The sequence below is a fragment of the Mytilus galloprovincialis genome, chromosome 3 (genome assembly GCF_965363235.1).
Source record: "Mytilus galloprovincialis chromosome 3, xbMytGall1.hap1.1, whole genome shotgun sequence".
NCBI lineage: Eukaryota > Metazoa > Mollusca > Bivalvia > Mytilida > Mytilidae > Mytilus > Mytilus galloprovincialis.
The window spans coordinates 39,526,772-39,542,781 of NC_134840.1; the positions used below are offsets into that span (position 1 = coordinate 39,526,772).

The 16,010-nt window shown below is 31.6% G+C and overlaps 1 protein-coding gene across 1 annotated transcript in view; it reads left to right on the forward strand.

The window, feature by feature from the left end:
• The window catches only part of LOC143067910 (potassium channel, subfamily K, member 13-like), a 70,403-nt gene extending 55,423 nt beyond the window's left edge, over nt 1–14,980 (forward strand). The window contains exon 2 of the mRNA XM_076241531.1: nt 11,925–14,980. Within this exon, the coding sequence (XP_076097646.1) occupies nt 11,925–12,784 (860 nt within the window). The 3' untranslated portion in view covers nt 12,785–14,980. The remainder of the gene's footprint in view (nt 1–11,924) is intronic.
• Nucleotides 14,981–16,010: the final 1,030 nt, after the last annotated feature.

Below are 16,010 nucleotides of genomic sequence, written 5' to 3' on the forward strand. Positions count from 1 at the left end.
GCTTTGACGTTTTCAACTACTAACTCCATGTTCACTATTGGATTCATGTCTTTATCCTAACAATAAAAAAATCAATTTAGGTCACCCCAAAATCACCATCCCCAGTTTATTGGTTTTCAGACCCAGTTTTGGGGCCTACAAAACATATCTTAACACTCTCGATCCTACATCCTTATGAAAAATAAGAAAGTCGTGAAACGTACCCGGTGTGTCTGGATTTTTTAATCCCATAGCTCAAAAATTGCACAGCTCCATCGGTCTCTCTCTTTGCCAAGACGGTAGAAAGCTGCTTGTTTAATCTCTCGCATTCTCATGTGCGAATAGTTTCCCCTTTCGAGCACAAGGTTATAATTTTGCAGACTTTTACTTCGTGTCAACATCTTTAATGTCTTTGACAATCCATGTTGAGTCCGGCCCTACTCCTTGCCATTTGGGAATTTCCTCATCATTGCAGCGCTGTTCTCGATTGGCCTTAACAGCGTCCACTTTTTTTTCAAAATTTATACCTCTTGCGCCGTATTCTATCTCTGATCAGACATATTTGTAATCGTAAAATCAATTGTGTTTATTCTATTTGTGAATTTTTATTGTCGAGCCTGCAACTTTTGTTGCAGAAAGCTCGACATAGGGATAGTGATCCGGCGGCGGCGGCGGCGGTGTTAGATTACTTTTTAAAAGCTTTATATTTTAGAAGGTAGAAGACCTGGATGCTTCAAACTTTATATATAGATGCCTCATGTTACGAACTTTCCGTCAGCCACATGTCCAATGTCATTGACCTCATTTTCATGGTTCAGTGACTACTTGAAAAAAGTTAAGATTTTTTGTAATGTTAAATTCTCTCTTATTATTAGTAATAAGATAACTATATTTGGTATGTGCATACCTTGCAAGGTCCTCATGTCCGTCAGACAGTTTTCATTTGACCTCGACCTTATTTCATGGATCAGTGAACAAGGTTAAGTTTTGGTGTTCAAGTCTATATCTCAGATACTATAAGCAATAGGTCTAGTATATTTCGTGTATGGAAGGACTGTAAGGTGTACATATCTAGCTGACAGGTGTCATCTGACCTTGACCTCATTTTCATGGTTCAGTGGTCAAAGTTAAGTTTTTGAATTTTGGTCTATTTTTCTCATACTATATGCAATATGTTTACTATATTTGGTGTATGGAATGATTATTAGGTGTACATGTCTAGCTGACAGGTGTCATCTGACCTTGACCTAATTTTCATGGTTCAGTGGTCAAAGTTAGTTTTTGAGTTTTGGTCTATTTTTATAATACTATATGCAATAGGCCTAGGTCTACTATATTTAGTGTATGGAATGGTTGTAAGGTGTACATGTCTAACTGACAGGTGTCATCTGACCCTGACCTCATTTTCATGGTTCAGTGGTCAAAGTTAAGTTTTGAGTTTTGGTCTATTTTGTAATACTATATGCATTAGGTCAACTATATTTGGTGTATGGAAATTATTTACATACTTATCTATATTAAAATTATGTCAGTCGCGCAGGTTTTATTTGACCTTGACCTCATATTCACGGTTCATTGCTAAGTGCTATGTGTTTGTGTTTTGGTCGGTTTTTCATAATTTATAAGCAATAGGTCAACTATATTTGTTGTATTGAAGAATTGTTAGATGTACATGTCTGCCTGGCATGGTTCATCTGACCTTGAACTTATTTTCATGGTTAATTGATCAATGTTTCATTTTCTTGGTTTATGTTGAATTTATGTCACAGTTGTAATAAAGCTTTATATTTAAGACTATCAAAATAATATCAATGATTAGTAAAGACGGCGAGACATTTCAGCGTGTGCACTCTTGTTTTTTTGTGTGTGTGTGTTTCTTTCTTCCACAAAGAATGTCTTGATTAGGGACTGAATGGTTGCAGCAGTCCACTCCATTATTCAAAATAAGCTATTTCTTAATGTTCAAGCGTATTTTAATATTTAGGTCCTTCGTTACTCCTCTAATATGTGTTGCGGAACATGTTGACTATATACATTTTGTTCCTCTCGTAAGAAGCTTTCTAATGAGGTGTAAGGTTTATCTATAATTAAGGGCTTAAGGGTCACAGCATTCCATTCCATTATTCAAAATATATATTTCATTATTCAAAATTGGCTATTTCTTAATTTTCACACGTATTTTGGCATTTGATCCTCCGTAAACCCTCTAATGGTCATTGCGGCACATATCGTTTATACTCAGTTTATTCATCTGTCAATAAGCTTTAATTTAGTGTATAAATTTTGCCTTGATTAGGGACTGAAAGGTTGCAGCAGTCCATTCCATTATTCAAAATAAGTTATTTCTCAATGTTCACGCGTATTTCGAGATTTAAGTCCTTTGTTACTCCTGTAAAATCCGTTGCGGAACATATTGACTATATACCTTTTGTTCCTCTCTTGATAAGCTTTCGATTGAGGTATAATATATATCTGTAATTAGGGGCTGAAGGGTCATAGCAGTCCATTTCATTATTCAAAATATCCATTTCATTATTCAAAATTGGCTATTTCTCGATGTCCACGCGTAGTTCGATATTTAAGTCCTTCGTTACTCCTCTAATATGCGTTGCGAACATATTGACTATATACATTTTGTTCCTCTATTAATAAGCTTTCGATCGAGGTATAATATATATCTGTAATTAGGGGCTGAAGGGTCCTGCCAGTCCATTCCATTATTCAAAATTTCCATTTCATTATTCAAATTTGGCTATTTCTCAATGCTCACGTGTATTTCGATATTTAAGTCCTTCATTTCTCCTCTAATATGCGTTACGGAACATATTGACTATATACCGTTTGTTCCTTTCTTGATAAGCTTTCGATCGAGGTATAATATATATCTATAATTAGGGGCTGAAGGGTCCTGCCAGTCCATTCCATTATTCAAAATTTCCATTTCATTATTCAAAATTGGCTGTTTCTCAATGTTGACGCGTATTTCGATATTTAAGTCATTCGTTACTCCTCTAATATGGCGGAACATATTGACTATATACATTTTGTTCCTCTATTGATAAGCTTTCGATCGAGGTATAATATATATCTGTAATTAGGGGATGAAGGGTACTGCCAGTCCATTCCATTATTCAAAATTTCCATTTCATTATTTAAAATTTGCTATTTCTGTATGCTCACGCGTATTTCGATATTTAAGTCCTTCGTCACTCCTCTAATATGCGTTGCGAAACATATTGACTATATACATGTTGTTCCTCTTGTAATCAGCTTTCGAATGAGGTATAAGATTTATCTATAATTAGGGGCTAAAGGGTCGCCGCAGTCCATTCCATTATTCAAAATATCCATTTCATTATTCAAAATTGGCTATTTCTTAATTTTTACGCGTATTTCGGCATTTAGGTCTTCTAATATTCGTTGCGGAACATATTGACTATATACATGTTGTTCCTCTTGTAATCAGCTTTCGAATGAGGTATAAGGTTTATCTATAATTAGGGGCTAAAGGGTCGCAGCAGTCCATTCCATTATTCAAAATATCCATTTCATTATTCAAAATTGGCTATTTCTTAATTTTCACACGTATTTTGGCATTTAGGTCTTCTAATATTCGTTGCGGAACATATTGACTATATACATTTTGTTCGTCTTGTAATCAGCTTTCGATTGAGGTATAAGGTTTATCTATAATAGGGGCTAAAGGGTCGCCGCAGTCCATTCCATTATTCAAAATATCCATTCCATTATTCAAAATTGGCTATTTCTTAATTTTCACGCGTATTTTGGCATTTAGGTCTTCTAATATTCGTTGCGGAACATATTGACTATATACATTTTGTTCCTCTTGTAATCAGCTTTCGAATGAGGTATAAGATTTATCTATAATTAGGGGCTAAAGGGTCGCCGCACTCCATTCCATTATTCAAAATATCCATTTCATTATTCAAAATTGGCTATTTCTTTTTTTTCACGCGTATTTTGGCATTTAGGTCTTCTAATATTCGTTGCGGAACATTTAATAGCTGACTATGCGGTATGGGCTTTGCTCATTGTTGAAGGCTGTACGGTGAGCTATAGTTGTTAATGTCTGTGTCATTGTGGTCTTTCTGGATATTTGTCTCATTGGCAATCATACCACATCTTCTTTTTTATATTTCTCATTTTTATGCATTTTGTGGCATTTAGGTCCTCCGTAAACCGTCTTATGGTCATTTCGAATCAAAATATAGCTATAGTGTCACAGTCAATTTTTTTTATATTTTTTTCACTATTCACCGCTTCAATTTGAATAATGAAACATAAACCACTTCATTATTCATTATTCATTTTTCAATATTGAATAGTGAATAGTGAACTATTTCATTATTCATTATTGAATAATGAATAATGAACTATGAATAATGAACGTACTTCAGCGCGGTATTTGTAACTTACTCTTCAAATGTTGTGATATTTTATATACAAGTTTCGGAATTCAAATGGCTCCTGAATTTCAGGACTCCTAAAAATCTTACGTACTTAATTAGACGTTGCATATGTATTTAGGGACTGAATAACTACTAGTACTCTTTTTTACACTGTACAGTATTAAAAGATTCCTTCTTATACATTTGCTACAAGTTTTGATTTATTTTGTGATTTCTACAATTTTAGGGAAGTGATGTTTCTCTATCAACCATAAAAGACATAACGATATTTATTTTAATTTTTTGGGTTAAAAAGTGATTTCGATGTAATCAATGCAACAACATTCTAGACAAAACAGAAAATAAAATCTTAGAAATGACATTCATCAATATATCATTATAGCATATCTTATTTTGTACGACGTATGTCATGTAAGCAACTATAAAAGTATATTGTTAAATTACAGATGATCATATCTGATTGAAAAGTACCATGTCTATGAGAATGATTTGGACCAATCAATGAAAATTACTAAAATAAAACGCAGCATTACAATGTTTTGATAATTGAAACAGAACTTAAATGCAAGGCTAACATGCTTAACCCCGCCACATTCTGTATGTATGTGCCTGTCCCAGGTCAGGAGCCTGTTATTCAGTGGTTGTCATTTGTTGATGTGTTTCATCATTGTTTTTTGTTCAATTTTTGTACATGAATTAGGCCGTTCCTCGCTTGAATTGTTTTACATTTGTCATTTCGGGGCCTTTTATAGCTGACTATGCGGTATGAGCTTTGCTTATTGTTGAAAATTAGTTTGCGCCAAATCATCCCCCAATCTATCCTGGGATACACATATGTACAGTCTGTCGATACCTAAGGTAAGGGGTATTTTACATTATTCTATGTCATTTGGTTTCTGCTGGAGAGTTGTGATATTGGCTATGATACCACGATGTTTATATTTATACCAGTATAAGCTTTACACAACATTTTGGTATCGATACAAAAACTTTATTATACGCGACCAAAAAACGGAGGATTTGTGTTGTCCAATTGAAAACTTCATATTTTTAAATAGCACTACTTCTACACAGAAGTTCGAAATACTAATATAGAATTCAACTTCCTTTTTCAGCTAAAATTTCATTAAAGAGGGATCGGTATGCTTTCATTTCAAGATATCAAACCATGATTGTGTTGAACATTCCCCTTTTCATAAGTAAATACGAAGTTGTAGGCATATAACCAGAGGAACTAGTATTGTCAACAAATGATTTAATTCTTAGAAGTATGTCCAGTGCACGATGTTTTGTCGATATTGTCAACATCGCAATGTCAACTTTATAGTGTCGTTATTGTGTTAACATTGTATCCTATCTTTATGTTCTGTACCTTTGTCACATCGTATATTCGTGATGTTAACAATTCGTAATTGGGGATTCGTGTCAACATCGTGTTTATGTTGTATATCGACTCTATAACTTTCTGTTTACATCGTTGACATCGTATACATCGTGATGTTGACAATATCGTTATTACATTGTCAACATTGTATAAATGTTGTGAACCAAGTCTTAATCTTTGTGTTTACATCGTTCACATCGTATACATCGTGATGTTAACAATATCGTGTCAACATCGTGTTTATGTTGAATATAGAGTCCATACCTTTCTGTTTACATCGTTCTCATCGTATACATCGTGATGTTGACAATATAGTTTTTACATCGTCAACACCGTATAGATGTTGTGAACCAAGTCTTTACCTTTGTGTTTACATCGTTCACATCGTATACATCGCAATGTTTACAATATCGTGTCAACATCGTGTTAATGTTGAATATAGAGTCCATACCTTTCTGTTTACATCGTTCACATCGTATACATCGTGATGTTGACAATATCGTTTTTACATCGTCAACATCGTATTGACGTTGTGAACCAAGTCTTTACCTTTGTGTTTACATCGTTCACATCGTATACATCGCAATGTTGACAATATCGTGTCAACATCGTGTTTATGTTGTATATCAACTCTATAACTTTCTGTTTACATCGTTAACATCGTTTATATCGTGATGTTTGAATATTGTTTATACATCATTTACATCGTCAACATCGTATAAATAATGTGTATCAAGTCTATACCTTTGTATTTACATCGTTCACATCGTATACATTGTGATGTTGACAATATCAATAAAAAGTTTTTTTATTCATTTATATAATAATTATTCAATGAAGTTTGTCGATTACATATATATAGTTTGCATTTTTATGTTTTTTTTTAACAACAAATATTTTAATTAAATGTGATGTTATAGCTCTAATTTGACACAAAATAGTGTCAACATAGTTTATATGGCGATGTAAACAATGTAAACACAAAATCTTTTTAACATTGTATACAATACGATGTTTACGATGTCAACGATGTAAACAATATATAAGAGTTAAGACAATGTAAACGATGTACACACAATATCGTGTAAACATTGTATACATGGCGATGTTAACTATGTCAACGATGTAAACAATATATAAGAGTTCAAACAATGTATAAGATGTTGTGTCACAACATCGTGTTAACATTGTATTCATCGCGATGTTAACGATGTCAACGATGTAAACAATATATAAGGGTTGAAACAATGATACGATGTTGACACAACATCTCGTTAACATTGTATACATCGTGATGTAAACAATGTAAACACAATATATTTTCTAGATTGTATACATCGCGATGTTAACAATGTCAACGATGTTAACAATATATAAGGGTTCAAACAATGTAAACAATGTTGACACAATATCGTGTTAACATTGTAGATATTGCGATGTCTACAATATTGATTAATCATCGTGCACTGGACATGAATGAATTCTTAATGACATTTGACATCTGCTGCATATAGATAATTGATATTTTACATATTGTTCTGAATGTGAAATTAAAGATATCAGGATAACAATAGTTTACACAAATACTTTATCGATTTAAAATTACCTTCAAGTCATAGAATAATTGATAGCTTGGTTTCATATCATACGTTATTCCAATCTATTTGTTTTACCATTTTTCTTTACAAAGTGAACATGATGTAAACACCTGATCACCAAAAAAACGTTATCTAACAATTACCTTACGGCTTTGAACAATGGACAGGTGTTTAATAGTATTTGATTGCTTTTGCATTATATTCTACAAACCAAGATATATCTGAAATCAATTGTTGTCGAATTATGAATTCTGATGAAGCCATAACGAGTCGACTGGAGAGATTCTAGAATTTAAACATGCGAATAAATATTTGGTGGAGTGGGTAGTCAGTACAACAATGTAGCAGTACCCCCATGACAAAAATACCTTGATTAATAAAGCAGCAAACATGTATGATAGCAAAACAATCTACCACAAAATAAGTCCCAAGTCAATAATAAAACGTATTACACGAACATAAAAACATTGTATCATGACTAATAATACTAAAGATCGTTTCAAAGAAAGATTACCTCCCACTTACTGAAAGCAAATTTATAGTTTTTTTACAATTTTCTTGTCATTAAAGCACGCATTGCTACACTGTAACACGGTTACATGTCTAACAATACTTACTATTGTATCGCGGAATGTTTCTACTTTCTGAAAATAATTTATAGTAACTTAATCGTGTAAAACATTATAACATAAACATGAATGTTAACACAAAACATCCAATCCTGTTATTGTTCTGTATATTTATATACAATAATAGCATTGATATGTATGAAAATACACGCACAATATGAAATCCCGAAGGTCTTTTGTGCATTTAATAAGTAATCTAACAGCAATACCAGTTTCAGATATCACACCTACTCAGAGTATATTTAGTCATACAATGAAGATGATAAGTTCAGTGGCAAAAATTGCATGTATATTCATTTGTTCATGACGATCGCAAACTCTTTCTCTTCATGTAATATCTCATCTCTCTCTCTAACGTATGTTATTCTCTAAAGTAAAGCAAAATGATTCTGTGTATGGTAGAAAGTAATCTTAGATGAATTGCAGGGAAAAGAAGCTAGTGATTACAAAAATTGATAGTTGAGAATGTGTATTTGAAAAAAACGATGCTTTAGTTTTATCAGGCTTCGTCTAACATTTTAATGCAGGTCTTTGAAAATGATGCCATATTTAAATCATTTGACATTTATACAAAGATACAACATTGTATAAATTGAATATGGAAATTATTTACTTGACTCTAAAATGTTACATGCACTTTTGACTCTAGCTTAAGTGAATAACACTTGAAAGATCAGTTTTCAATTTCTATGGAAATGGTGATACCAGCGTTTCTATGAACAAATAAGACTTCAAGAGTGTCAATACTATCACATAGTTAATCAATATGCGGACAGTATAACATATGCTGTTTGTTAGAACAATGTTGGTCTCTGAGTTATACAAGAGATGGTTACTTTAATCCGTAGGGACATATTTATGATGTATATTTACATAATAGGTTGAAATCTATATTATTGTTACCATGTTATTATGAAGAAATGTGACGATGCATCTTAATGGTCAATAGGGACAATGACAACTAATAGGTTGGACGTGGTTATGATGTTTGTAAATATCTACATAATGGCATTTGTTTGTGCTTTTATGGAATCAAATCAATGGAAAACGAGAATCTGACCTTTTGATCAATGGTTTTGAAAATAAGGGATTAAAATGATTTCTCATATCTGTAAAATACAGAGTTGGTTTAACAAAATAACTGTTATTGTTTTTCAATGCTTTATTCTTCAGAATATGTAATAATAGTTATTCTTTACTCAATGGTGATTTCAAAGTTTTACTTTTTTATCAAGAGAAAACATTGGAAAATATTTCAATGTTTGTTGTAAAAGGAAAATAAAACCGTCTTGTTTTTACTGGCCTTTCGAAAAGTAATGGGTTAAACCACGTTTTGTGGTGCTGGATTACCTCTTTGTAAGACTGTATTGTAAGGGAGTTTAGATTAAAAAAATATTGAACACTCGGTTGTTTGTATAAACACAACTTACTGTTTAAATGGTTTCAGAAGAGTAACTGAAATAAAACAACAAGTTCGATATGACAACATGATGAAATAAAAATATGCAAATTGTGTGAGAGTAACGTTATTTATTTTTAAATATAAAAAAAGAAGATGTGGTATGATTGCCAATGAGAAAACTCTCCACAAGAGACCAAATGACACAGAAATTAACAACTTTAGGTCACCGTACGGCCTTCAGCAAGGAACAAAGCCCATACCGCATAGCCAGCTATAAAAGACACCGAAATGACAAGGTAAAACAATTCAAACGAGACAGCTAACGGCCTTATTTAAGACTTTTTTTCAATCCAAATGAAGAAAATGTTATAATCATGTATGTTTATATAAAATACAAAACATGTTTTCTTTGATTCGTTATTTTTTGGGGTTTTTTTTTTTTTTTTTTGGTTCATCGTTGTTAAGGGAAGATAACTTGGATATTATTACTTTAATTAAGTTTACATATTTTGTTTTGTAGCAAGAAAACAAGTTCTGTAATTTCACTTTTTCTTTTCCTTTTTTGAAGCACTATTAACTCGTCTAGCTGTTACAAAAATGAATTTGTCATTAAAAAGGTAGATCCGTAAGTTACTTATAGGAGAAATAAACAGTAGGAGTGTAATTAGTAAAATACAAGCCAGCAATGATGTTGAAACCAAATCACAAAAATACTAATCTCTTTAGTAAATTCAAAGCGGACAGTCCATAATCAAATGGCAAAATCAAAAACTCAATCACATCAAACGAATGGATAACAACTGTCATAGAATGACTTGGTACAGGCATTTTCTTAAGTAGAAATGGTAGATTAAACCTGATTTTATAGCTGCATAAACCTCTCAATTGTATGATAGTTAAAATTCAATTATATTGACAACGATGTGTAGGGCTATTTCACATACATATAATGAATTTACTCTTTCAAGTCCCGAATCTTCGTGAACAAAAAAGTATTATTTCACCAGAAGATCGGAAATCAATTGATTTAATAATATGTTCAGATTTATTTAAGATTTATTTCGTACTTGCTTGTTATACATTGATTTTATTGATTGACTTTTAAATTCGTTAATTATTCATTAAATTCATCATTTTATTGCATTTGAAAATAAAATTTTCAATAAATGTCCATTTTGTTCCTGAAGTATTGTTATTATAAAATGATTTCGAAAAGCATTCTGTATTATCATATAAATTGATCTTTGCCTTTACTTCCAGAACTTATAGGATGTGTCCATAAATATGAATATTTACATACTATTCAATATATCTATTCATCTAGTAAGGGCGGTCAGAAACGTATGGTTGTTTCCACAGACAACATTGCTTATAAGGGTTTGGACGCAATGGATATAAACAATATCTTTCATTACAAAATATGAACAGGAAAAAGATTAACGTGCTCTAAAGAAACAAATGTACAAATGAGAATTCCTTAAACCTATAATAGTCTAAATGTATTACATCCAAGATTTTTTTAACCTTGAGGAATTTATGTTCAAACTTCTTCTATGCTATTTTTCATCGTGCAGAGGTTTATTTGCACGCTCAATATGTCGGTGCAGTCAATCTGTAACCATAATGGTTCAAGTAGACAAACATAACAAGACTCATTCAAGGGATTTGAATCAAGAACACATCTGGCAATCCCAGTTGAACATCTACATTGTTGTTAGAACTCAATTTTAACCTCACATATCTGGATTTGTCTGCTTAGGTATACATATAAATAAAGGCAGCAGTAGTATACCGGTGTTCAAAACTCGTAAATCGATGGACAAAAAACAAAATCGGGTTTACAAACTAAAACTGAGGGAAACGCATTGAATATAAGAGGAGAACAACGACACAACATTAAGATGTAACACACACAGAAACGGACTAAGCATTAGACAAAATCCGATGAGAATAACAAATATAACATCAAAATCAAAAACATGAATTTGGGATAGAAAAGTACCGTGACACGTCTTATACTAATGTGAATTCACACTCAAATATAAGAGAAAACAAACGACACAACGGAAAAACAACATTAAAATATAACACACACAGAAACGAACTATGTTATAACAATGACCATATTCCTGACTTGGTACAGGACATTTTAAAGAAAAAAATGGTGGGTTGAACCTGGTTTTGTGGCATGCCAAACCTCCCGCGTTAATGACAATGTTAAATATAACATTAAAATGACAACATAACATTACAGGACTACAATACAAATAAATAGGAGAACATATTAGACAAAGAAACACATGAATAATAGCTACCAAAAGGCACCAGGTTAGAAAATCAAGATGATGCCGGTATCCTTTATTTGTATGCAACAATATCTGCACTTTTTAACAATTTTATTCATTTTAATCAAATCAAATTATCTTTTTTTATAAGCATAAAAAGCCAAAATACTTATTTTTAAAAACAAGAAATTGATGTATTATTTCATTATATTTTCAGGATTTGGTATGACAACACCACGAACGATTGGTGGGAAAATACTGTTAATATTCTATGGATTTTTGGGATGCGCTGGTGCCATTCTGTTTTTCAATTTATTTCTGGAAAGAATCATCACATTCCTTGCATATATCTTACGAGCAATTCATGAAAGAAAACTACGAATAAAAGGTATAGATAACAAGGATAGACGAAATTCTCATATCTCTGACGATGAACAATTAGACACGTGGAAACCTTCGGTGTATTGGGTCATGCTTATTTTGTTGTTGGGAGCTGTAGTAGTTGCCTGCTGTGCTTCTGCTATGTATTATCCGGTGGAAGACTGGACGTACTTTGAAGCTATTTATTTTTGCTTTGTCACTTTTGCAACGATTGGATTTGGTGATTATGTGGTCAGTCAAAAAGATGACTATGAAAATAAACATTTTTATCGCCTGGGAAATTTTATATTCATTGTTTTAGGTTGCTGTTGTATATATAGTTTGTTTAATGTAACATCCATTGTGATAAAACAGTTTTTAAATTGGATGATTTCTAAATTAAACTGTCATTGTCGACGCCGAAAAAGATCAAGAGGAAGACGAAACGCCATTACACCCAGACATTTAAACGGAAGTGCGCGACATAAAAAGAGTGAAAAAACAGATAGCGACAGTGATTCCGATAGACGCAATTCAGACGAAATGATATCAATGAAGGATTTTCTACACACTAACAAAATTTCTCTGGCACTTATGCAAAAACAACTTTGGGAAACCGCACAAAGAGGACAAATGTCGTCACATGGTGGCGGTTTCCAAGGACCTGTGGGTCCTATGGCCATATTAGACAGAAAACTTGGACAAGAAGATGTTTAAAAGATATCAGAAATCAATTTCAACATCACATCTGTTACATACTAAAATGCCAATGTATAAATCAAGTCAAACGAAAATCATTTTTATATCTAATTTTGCGTATCAAATGTTTACATTTATCATGTATGTTGCATATTTATTTGTAAAGCATGACTGCACCCTTATATTACAAAGAGATTTATTTACACATGGTAGTTTGGTCGGTGAAATAGTCTTTAAAACATCAGAATGCTGCGATGAACATTTTAATCAAATCCTCTCGCTTCTCATCGAATTGTACGCATTGTAGTAAAAGTATTTAGATTTACGAAATCCATTACTGCAACAGGAGTTATAAAAACAACGCGTCACTTTTTAACATTAAAATCCTTTATCAAGAACAAACAAACAAGCCTTCTAATTGACTGAAAGTGTTATTTAGAGAATCAAAATAATTTGCTTTGTAAAGAATAATCATATTATTCACCCTGAATTGAAGGTTTGATCAATAAAATGATTCTAAAATAATACAATATCGAAGGACGTGCTTCAAAATAACTTTATATTATAAATGACGAGGTGTCTTCAAGCAAATTATTGTTTTTTTTTTATTGTGTGTGTGTGAACGACAAATTAATATTGTATCGATTTATAAAAAAAGTTCTTTTTTTTTATAACAATATGAATCCTTCAAATATCTAACCATGCATCAATACCAATTTATTTTTATTATTATTATTATTACTATTTGTACTACTACTTTTGGTGTTATCAATATTATATAATTTATTTACACTGTTCCTATTTCTCTTTGTTTTTTGTGTATGAGTTCAGGCAGTTATAAAAAAGAGGGGGCGATAAAAGTACTATGTGTTTGACTTCTGACAATGCAATCCAATCAACCCTTTAAAACTATGATTATTTTCCTTTGAGTGTAGATATGTTGTTTGTAATGTCACTGATCTAAACATGCGATTTTTACGCATAGTTTTGGGTAAAATTTAATATGAGCTATCAACATTAACATGATCTGTAAAAGACATCTTGTGACAAGTACATTCTATGCTAGGTGTTGCGCTCAAATCTTAATATTAATTACAAGATTTCAGGGGATATTTGGAAAGGTGTGCAGTTTCTATCTAAAACGAAAATAGCTAGAACACTTCAAGCAAATATGTATATAGAATCTAACAAAAAGATATGTGGTGTTATTGCCAATTCGAAAATAACATTAACGATATTAAATTTGCACCATATGCGCATTTCTACATTGATAAGTAAAATAACAAAAATACCAAAATCCGAGAAAAACTGAAATGGAAAGTCCAAAAACAAATGGCAAAGTCAAATGCTAAAACACATCAAACGAACGGATAACAACTGTGATAATACTAACTTGGCTTGGTACAGGCATTTCGGATATAGAAAATTGTGGGTTAAAGCTGATTTTATAGCTAGCTAACGAATTTTATAGGGCCTTGTCGCTTTGTTGCATTTGTATTGTGACAAAGCATATTTGACTTTCACTGACTTATTATGTTATCATAACCATTATTTTACCCGATCACGAATTGTGTTATGTGTACACGCAATGGATATTGTTAAGTCACCAAAGGCTGTTCGAACACGATCTTTAAAAGTTCACTTGTTTTAAGTCAAATCTGTTGGTGTATTTTAATGCTAATGAGTTTTCATATTATGTCATCGATTTTTCTTAATTTTTGAACATAGACCCATATAATCAAAGTAGAAATATATAGTATTATGCATTTTCATATGTGTTTTTTTTCACCACTTGTGGTTGCTGATGCTTAAAATAGATTGTTATTATCGTACATTTGTGTTATATCTGATGGGAAGCTTACTTGCCTCATTTATTGTATTTTTCAGCAATACAATTGTAATATAGAATTTCGGATACTTTCCAATGATATTGTTAAATTATTATAGATATCTTCCATTTCATGTTTATTAACATTTTTTTTACTTTTAACATGTTTTGTTGTTGTTTTTTCTAATTCAATTGGTTTTTTTCCAGGATTGCTGGAGAGAATTGTTAAGAAATAATATTTATTTTCTGTAAAGATTTATTTCTTTCAGTATCTTAAAAATCATGAATGGGCATGATGGATGATGTGATATTTATAATTTGGAATGCAAATTCAACTGTAAATAAAATACAACTTAAATAAAACCTTTACTCCAAAGAAATTAAAACTACATACAAGTTAGAACATTGTTAATGGTTTAACCTAGAATGCAAATATACATGTGCTGTGATCAAAATCCCAGAGACTAGCAGTTCTTCTATTTAAACGATGAAACAATAAATAATATCAATTCCAAGTTTTTTTTATAGGTAAAAACGATGTTCTTGCTGATGGAATTGTTATCCTCAATGTAATTTGATGTTCTTTCAATCAATAATATCTTGTATAATGCCATTTATAACATGTAGCAAACTTGTGAAAATCATGCTCAATTGATCTTCTTTGATATTAGTTGTTGGTGATTCAAGGTTACCAGAATTAGAAAATGATATATGAACAGAATATAAGATGTCTTATATTTGCCTTATTAGAATTTTCTTGGAATAAATCTGTTTAAATGATTTATGTATACTAACCTGAAAGTTGTTGAAAATCTTCATTGAAATCTCTAGACCAGGAAATGAATTTCAGTTTGAATCTGAACAAGATAAAAAGATGAATTGTATCTTTGTTATAGATATTTGCAGTGCAATTTTTTTTTCAAACATCTCTTTATTAAATGACATTCTTGGCCCATGGGAACGATTTAATTCCGTTGCAAGCTTAAGGTTTCTTTTTGCACAAAACGTTTGAGACATAAAGTAGATATTTACATTATTTGGATGGCTAATGTTTTCAAGAAAAATCGACTATTTCTCACGACATAAAAAATTTCTTTAGCTCTGTGAACAAACTATTCAAACGCTACAAGTTTTGTGATTATGGATAGTGTCTTAATACAATTAGTTAAAAGCAAGTAAGATATTCATAGCATGAACATTTGAATTGTCTCTGAAAACATTAAATAGATGAGGAAATTATGTAAACATCCGAAAATGACGTTTTTGTTTGTTATTAAATTGTTTTGTCTGCTATTCCTAAATATGTGTCAGACGTGCATTAAGAGCGTTTTATTATAAAGACTGATTAGCTGATTAGACGAAAATGAATAGAATCGTTCAATCTGAAACATGTACTGCGTATACATATGGTACTTC